The sequence below is a fragment of the Atheta coriaria genome, unplaced genomic scaffold, assembly GCF_025399875.1.
Source record: "Atheta coriaria isolate IRGN ID8LTWV9N9 unplaced genomic scaffold, Caltech_Dcor_3.1 hic_scaffold_55_pilon, whole genome shotgun sequence".
Taxonomy (NCBI): Eukaryota; Metazoa; Arthropoda; class Insecta; order Coleoptera; family Staphylinidae; genus Dalotia; species Dalotia coriaria.
The window spans coordinates 12,961-21,879 of record NW_027045497.1 but is presented as its reverse complement, the minus strand read 5'-3'; the positions used below and the strand labels follow the sequence as shown (position 1 = coordinate 21,879).

General features: G+C 40.7%; 1 protein-coding gene across 1 annotated transcript; it reads left to right on the top strand.

Annotated features, from left to right (window-relative positions):
• The first annotated feature begins 6 nt into the window (after positions 1–6).
• Positions 7–1,350, top strand: LOC135802806 (E3 SUMO-protein ligase ZBED1). The gene has a single exon (XM_065316433.1). It carries the CDS (start codon positions 286–288, stop codon positions 1,348–1,350), a length of 1,065 nt encoding a protein of 354 aa, XP_065172505.1. The 5' UTR covers positions 7–285.
• Positions 1,351–8,919: the final 7,569 nt, after the last annotated feature.

Genomic DNA, 8,919 nt, shown 5'->3' with positions numbered 1-8,919 from the left:
CTAATCATGCATAGCGTCGTTTTGTAGGTCATGTCTGGACCTTTCAAATCATGTATAGACTTGCCAGATACGAGCTCTGTAGCGCTTTGTACATAGCCGCGAAATTCAAAAGACAAAAAAGCGGAAGGGAGATATGTTCCAACTATTATAAAAGAATGGTTTGAAAATATTACCGACGAGTTTACAATAGAAAAGGATTGCATCTTATCAATTACCACTGATGGTGGTGCTAACATGGTTGCTGCAGTGAATAAATTTTTGGAAGATGGAAAATGAATTCCTTGCATGGCGCATTTGCTGAATTTAATAGTGGATGACGCAACAAGAGATAATGCACCAGTTCTTGAAATTGCCAATCGTGTCAAAGCCATTGTTACATATTTTAAACAATCTGTGAACACAATGGACGATTTGCGAGCAGAACAAGAGGGACAAAAGAAAGAGGGAGAAGTGTTAACACTTATACAATCAGTAAGCACAAGGTGGAATTCTTGTCTTGATATGTTGGAAAGATTCAATACATTATCTAAGATTTTAGCAACTAGGGGGAATGCACCTGATATGATAACTTCTTCAGAGTTAAGTGTCATACGAGATCTGATAATATTGCTTACCCCATTTAAGCAAACTACTGAAGAAATTAGCGGCGATCAGTACGTGACTTCTAGTTTGGCGATTCCCATTGCAAACTTACTTCAGAAAGGACTTGAAGAAGTAAAACCTTTCACCGAATTTGGTGTTGCTGTTCAGAAGAGTTTGCTAAACTTAGTTATTGCCAAACTAGAACCACTAGAGCGACATTTACATCTTGCTATAGCAACAATTTTAGACCCCCGCTTTAAGCGTATTCATTTTAATTCAGCACTAGCTGTTTCCACTGCAATAACCGCATTGTCAAAAGAAATACGTTTAGAACATAGACGTAGAGGACAACTTTCGCCTGAACCTAGACCCACAACCACTTCCATAATTCCAAATTCAGAAAATTCTTCGCCGTCGTGGTCCGGACATGAAAAAATTATGATAGATATTGCTGCAGCAACCTCCAGTTTACTTTCAACCAGTGATGGTATGCCTAGCGAACTAAAGCAATATCTAGATCAGCCTATAATACCCAGAAAAGAGAATCCTACAAAATTCTGGTTTGATTGTCGTCATTTTACTCCAGTCCTTTCCCACATAGCTCTAAAGTATTTGATAACGCCTGCGTCCTCGGTTTCCTCAGAGAGAGTGGCATCTGCTGTAAATCTCGCAGTACCCAATAACAGAAGTCGACTTACAGCCGAGCATGTAAATCAAAGAGTTTTTCTTATGTCTGTATCAGATAAATATTGGTTGATTAATAAATAATTAATATTTTTTATTGTTGTCCATGATTTAAAAAATTTAAAAATGATGTCTATTGATTAGTATTTATCTAGTAATGTAAGATGATTGAACTAGATTAGGCCAAATATTTTTTTTTCCTATCACACCGATATATCGATATATCGATATTTTTAAATAAAAATATCAATATCGATATTGATATATTCAAAAATTATCGATACAATATATATCGATACTTTATTGCATTTCCGACATCCCTACACTGCACAACAAAAGGTAAAGAAAAACAGATCTCGAGGTCAGCAATTCAAAGAAAACTGAACTGCCAAAACGAGAGTCGACAGACGGAGAAAAAGAGAGCGAAAGAGATAAATTAACGAGTCTCGGCCCCACCCAAAGTCGCTGGCAGGCGACGCGTAGAAACATGCCTGCCCGGCAGCACAGCTCATTCATAATGAATAACCGCTGCATAAGGGCACAGTAAGGTTAACCTACAATTAATATTTCAGAAATATCTCATGTTGCTGTAATTACTCATACTCTATATCTTGTTATTTAATCATATTTTATATTACTTGTTGTTTAATTGTATTCTTATTTCACTTGTTATTTATTTGTGTTTGTATTTACTCTAAGAATTTTCCTGCCGTCTTGGAGTGCGTGTGATCGGTTCAACTATTGAACTGTCTTTGTGTAAGAACAGTATATATATATGTTAAAAATATCGTGAACGAGACAGTTCGTAAACCAGAGGATGAAAGACGGGTCGTCTTCACGCTACTGCTCATTAAAATTAAATCGAATTAACAACATCTTCAATCAACGAGTCTGATTTCCCTGACACAAGAAGCATCCATGAGTTGGTGAAACATTACACTGCTTTGCAGTGGTATTACATTTAATTTTGGATTAATTTTTAATAAATTAATGTAGTCATTGATTTCCATTTTTGGATTTAATATTTGTATCGTTGTGATACATTTTTTAGTTTTAGTTTAAGTTGTATGTTTTTTAAATGGATTCACTAGTATTGTATTTAAATTAAGTCTGGGTTGATTCATTGCAACGTGGTGTGATACTGTTTACTGATGCTGCACTTTTTGGTTATGTTATGCATGGCTTCGTTTAGTTAATGGCAATTTGTATTATTATAATTTACATTGTGTATTGTACTTCACATCCGCCGTTCCTTCATTCGTACACAATAAACTGATGTACCACAACCAGCAGCCAGCGACGCAAACTGCAAACGTGCCGCGCCAAAACTGGAATCAAGCCCGGCCGCACCGTAATCATGGCAAATCTCCCCTCTATTTGTTGCACTCTAACCAACAGACAGCGACAAACTGCCGATGTGGCACAAACTGGAATACAATCTGTAGCCGCACCGTGCGCATTTTAGTTGAATAGAAGGGGGCTTGAAGCGACTGCGCGTCGCCGTATTAGCATTGATTCCACGAATAATATAATATAGGCATCCCACTATGTTGCTAAATGAAAATAGATATAGGTACCAAGCAAATTAGGGCAAACTGATTTGGTGGTGGTTTGATGCCTATCGATTATCGTCACAAAATAACACTCTAACACTCTGATTTGAAACTTGCTCGCGTTGACACACAATTGTGCACATATATTTATTTTCTCAACGACAGTAATTTACATTTTAATTTGGCAGAAATCAAACAGTGACAGAAATCATAACTAGCCACTAAGATGATAAATATTATAAAAAAAATTCTTAACAATAAAGACCCTATAAGTGTCATTAAAAAATTAAAAGAAGCTAAAAGGGTAGAGAACAATGTCACTCATACTTCAGTTACAACGAAGTTATGCCATATGAGACTGCAACCCAAGGAGAGTATTGATAATTATTGGAATAGATTCGACACACGATTGTTGAATATTAGAACTGTGACAATGCGGTGCCTTTAACAGATGAGGAAAAAAGATCAACCTTTTATCAAGCTGTCTTCAATGTTATACCAGATATACGTATTGCAGACTTAACTCTGAAACTGGGTGCAAGTGCAAACCAAGCAAAAAGATTGAAAATTCATCACGACAACTGCCATAGATGTAATAAAATGAGTCACTACCTTGAACAGTGTCCTTTAGAAGCAACTGGTGAATGGCATTGTTATATTTGCAAGATGCTGATCACAATGCAAATATTTGTACCAAATTAGATGCTGTTAATCAAAACTCGAGAAAGCCTGACTACAAACGTGGTCATGGTCGTGGTAGATCAAAACTCTTCACCTACGATAAGGATGAGATCATGACACACATTGCACCTCTTCAGGGACTTTTTCGTGAGTTAAAAGAGGAATTGATGACTGTGGCACAAGTCCAACTGCCAGACCTGCCAGACGAATACTTCGAATTTAATAGTGTGTGGTAGTCTGCCCCTTTGCAGATCGTACTTTCAAGAAATTGACCAAGCGTCTGCGTTTAATTGAAATGCGCTTGCCTTCTAAAAAGGGTAACTCAACGGCGCTGGTTGCGGAGAGGGGTAAAACGCACAAAAAAAAAATGTCGTCAAATGCCACAAATGCAAAAAGGCAGGACATTTTGCTCGTGAGTGTAGGAAAAAAGATAAACATTCGAACAGTGACCGATAAACAGACAGTGACCGATAAACAGACAGTGCCGGACAATGACCTTTGAGTAGCAGATAATGGCACAACATCACACATGACTAGTCAAAAGGACTAATTTATTTCTTTCAAGAGATTTGAAAAAGAGAAAAGTGTGCATTTAGCGGATTCCAGTGAAATAAGTGTGATTGGTTACGGGGTAATTAATGTAACAATGTGCGTTGGCGGTAGAGATTACCTATTTGCAGGACGTTTGGTACGTGCCAAAACTCGGGCGTAATTTGTTTTCTGTGAGCGCAGCCTTAAAAAGGGTTTTTAATTCTATGCCGATGAACGGTCATGCAAGTTCGTGAGGAACAACGACGTGCGTTTAATAGGTAAAGTAAATCTGCGAGGATTGTACGGGCTCTGTATGAGCGTAATTCTGCCGATTGATAATTATCTTGATGACAGCGAAGCTATGCTAGCGAGTGGATCTTCCACAAAAGTAGAATCCCTGCAAGTCTGGCATGAAAGATTCTGCCATCAAAACAAAACGCATGTGCGTGATGTTCTAAAGAGGCACGGCATTTGCGGTGATAGTCGTGAAGAAGATGAGTTCTGCGAAGCGTGCATATTTGGAAAGCAGCATCGGTTGAGCTATCGCGAAAAGACAGAGACGAAAGTGCCGGAGTAAGCGTACATGCGGATGTATGCGGTCCGATGCAAGAAAAATCGTTGGATGGGTCGCGATACTTTTCATGTATAAAGGACGAATTTAGCAACTATCGTCGTGTGTTCTTTATGAAACATAAAAGTGAAGCGGTTGAATGTATCAAAACTTTTTTTGATGAGGCTTTCACAGCCGGCGGGACAGTGCGGGAATTTCAGAGTGTCGGCGAAAAATAATTCGACAAGTATGCGTTGAGAGTGATTTTGTCCACGAAAGAGATCGTATTCACGATCACCATGCCGTACTAACCAGAACAGAATGGTGTGGCTGAAAGGGAAAATAGAACTCTGATGGAAAGTGCGCGCACGATTATTTACACGAAGAAGATGCCGAAGAAGATGCCGAAGAAGCTGTGGGCTGAAGCGGTCCACACGTCAGCATATGTACTAAACCGTACGGGTTCCATTTCACTGAAAGGGAAGCACCAGCGCAATTATGGTTTAATGTCAACATTACCACGCCCAAATACTTGAAGATATTTGGCACAAAATGTTACGTTTACATACCTTCTCAAAAGCGACAGAAACTGGATACCGCGTTTGGATACCGGATGACGATCGGGTGATTATTAGCCATGACGTCGCATTTAATGAACGTGTTTTGCAGAATTCTCGAAATAAAAAGGCTGGAGCTGCATCAATGCTGCAGAAAACGTCTATCGCAGAAATCAGTGTGCATTAACATCAAGAGGAAGAAGAACTTGGTGAAGATGATGTTCCCTCGACAAGTGGCAGCAATAAGGGCGGTACTTCTACTTCCACCGATTCCAAGATACCTGCAGTACCTGGAACGTCCAGATCAAGAGACCGACAGCTAACCCTAAAAGAAACATCTGAAAGGAAATTGCTATGGGACATTAATGATCCGAAATCAATAAAATACCACTACTTGTTAGGTGAAATGATTGCTTTAGACAACGAACCATTATCACTTGTTGAACGGGTTGGATTTCAGAGGCTTATGGCAACAGCTGTGCCCCATTATAGAGTACCTGGTCGCACTTACATGACCGAGAAAGTTGTTCCTGACATCGAAAATACAAGTCAGTATTTCGCAGACAACAGCAGTATCAGTGACATCTGATATATGGACATATCAGCACAATAACGAGAGCTTTTTGAGCTTCAGTGCGCACTGGATATCTGAAGAGTACTACGGTACGGACTCCGTACCCCTGGCATTTTGTGCACCTTCTGATGCAGACGTAGTCGCGAACTGGGAAATATTCCCAGTCGCAGAAAACGCGCCTCAGGCGTGCGAGTGCCTCTCTGCTTTGACCATCCTCATTCAGGATAATGTGGCGGGTTTTATTTTTGAGGCTTATGTTAAATGCAACTGTGACCGCTGCATTTAACCTGCGCTCCTCGCGCCCTTCTTTCTCTGCCACCAGTTGATTTGGCAGGCGCAGTATCTTCTCGTGGCTAACTGACTCCGGGACATTTGCTACCAACATCCTCGGAGTCAGCTTCTCTACTTCTTTGACCTTAAGTCCATGCTTTTTAAGGTCCATGTACCGCAGTCTCTTTGCCCCTTCGGGGTTAGTACAGTTTATGATCACACCGGTTTTCGGTGTGATCGCATGCGGACGACCCTGAAGCCTTCTTGCTCCGGGTCAATCTTAGCCAGTCTCTTCCTGGCCTCGTCCGCATCTCCTCCATCTTCCACGACGATGAGGATTGCCGCTTCTTCTTCCTTCCTCACCGACGCCGCCATCTTGGGGATCGCGACCGATCTCCCTTGAGGAAGCCTGTGGTGCAGGGTCCACCTTCTTAATTATTGGTGCTTGCACCAATCTGCTCTCTCGAGCCTCCTTAAGGCTAGCGACCAGCATAGCTGTTTCCTCGTCCTTAAGGATGAACGCCTTCCTTAGCTTCCGGTCTCGTCACCTTCGACTTGGCTTCGAGCTCGAAGACAATTGCCTCCAAACCCGTAAGCCTGTCGGACAGCCTATAGGCCTGTTTAGTCCGACTCACGGAGGGCGTTTCGCCTACGGATGTCGCCATCCTCAGGCCCCATGCAACCGCTTGGGTTTGCGGCCACGTGACCTATCTACCTTTTCGAGAACTCACTGTCCCTGCTACGAGGGGACTGTCGATAAGGATAATAAGAACTTTGGGGAAGTAATGATAGAATATAGCTTTTGTGAAGTACCGGCAATTAACCTTAGATTGTGCCGCCAATGTTTCAACTCATATAAGGTGCTAGTTGACACAAAAACTGTATCGACAAGATTTGGAACATGTAGTATCGCAAAAATGGTATAAGCCGATACCTACGCGTATTGTAGTATTAAGTCTGTAAGTTAGCATGTAATGACGTTGTAAAGCATAGTTTATAATATGAGCGCAGAGGAGTGGGACAAAAGGTTGGAAGGGCTAAGGGCCACTCTTCTGATCTGAGTGCAAACAGAGTAATTAGGTACGATTAGTTAAATCGTGGCTTGTAGCCTTTAATAAATTTAATTAGGCTTACTCCCTGTTTTGACATTAGAATTAAAATCCGATCTTACATTTTGGGAACTTGACCCCCAAGTGACAGTTTATTGAGTGATTGACAATAATTAAAGAAATTCAGACAACGCAGAAATTTTAACTGACGAGCAAGTGGCCCTGATTACCTTACCTGAGATAAAAGACTAACTCCGAAAACGACGTCTCAGGTTAGCACACAGAAAGAGAGAACTTCTCGATCGGTTAATGGCAGCGTTAAAGTTAGAACAGAAACATGGTGCACAAGATGATGACGACGAAGAATTGGATGACGACGAAGCTGAAGACGACGAAGCTGAAGACGATGAAGACAAAGTCGTTGGAGGCCGTGCAGTCAACAACGCCGAACCAAGGGCAATCGCCCGAGGTAACCATGAAAAAGGCGATCCTGAAGACGAAAAAAACCGTGGAAGTTCCGTTATAAAAGACAAAACCGCAGACCAGCAGAGCCTACTCTAGAGCGTACCCTGTTATTGCTCAAAGACGTTGAGAATTCATTGGATATATTCAGTGGAAATTATCTGCTGAGAATAAGCCGATGGATTGAAGATTTCGAAGAAATGGCCGAAGTGTATGGATGGACCGACGTTCATAAAGTTGCGTTTGGCAAGAAATTGCTATCTGGTTCAGTGTTGACATTTAGGCGCCAAGAAATGTGTAGTAAGACGTGGGCTAAATTTAAAAAAAGTCCTCAGAGACGAATTTGGAATAAAAGTGACTGATCAACAAATACACAGAGAACTCACGCAGAGAAAGAAGAATCACGATGAAACTCTTCAGCAGTATATGTATAAAATGCGAGATATTGCAGCTCAAGAGAATGTGGACAATCAATCGCAGATAGAGTATATTAGTCAGGGAATACCAAACGAAGTGACCACTAAAGCTGTTCTATATGGGGGAACAAATCTTCAGCAACTTAAAAAGCGGTGTGGGGTACATTTCATCATCTGGGCTTTCCAAATTCTTGTTAATTCTTATTTTTAATTTTAATTTTTGTTATATTCGTTGGAACATTTCTTTTGTGTTTGTAAGTTAGCAATAGTGAAGTGAATAGGGCGAGACGTCGGCCAGACGGTCCCGGCAATTATTACCGCCGGATAGGTATAAATATGTCAAGAGATTTGAATTAAGCGATTCGTACCCAGACTACAAGGGGTTACTCTGTTTTGTTCAGACTAAACAAATGTAGTAGACTAAACATTCTTGAAGGATCGAGCGTACAACCATAGAGCAGACAACAAAGGGACACTCAGTTCTAAACAGACATTTTTACATTTGGGTGCGGACCCGAGGGGTTCCGCATCAGATATAAAAGGGACACCTTCAATCAGAGTAGTTCTTCAGTTCTTCTAGTTCAGTTCAGTAGTTCTTATATCGACTCACTAAATGTACTTGCTTCTTAACTAAACTGCATTTTCAAACACATAATAATAACGCATTACCACAGCGGTTTAAGCAGTACGAAGCGATGAAGAGAGAAATGAAAGCAATGTTTATAACAGCAGAACGTAACGTAAGGCGGTGAAAAGCGACGGTGTTTTAATTGTGGTGAGTAAGTGATAGGTGTCCGGAAAAAGATAAAGGCGTCAAGTGCTTCAAGTGCAACGAGTTTGAACATATTGCAGAAAACTGCGGAGAAAAGAAGAAAGAAACAAAAAAGGAATCGTACGTTATGTCAAGACCTGTGTTGATTCATAGATATGTAAATCAACAGGGCAAAGTAGTAATTAAATCTTATAGCATAATTGTATGTTATATTTGTGCATGATATATTGTGGTAAGT

Coding starts and splice junctions, on each gene's coding strand:
- LOC135802806 (XM_065316433.1), top strand. CDS start 286: ATGGCGCATTTGCTGAATTTAATAGTGGATGACGCAACAAGAGATAAT.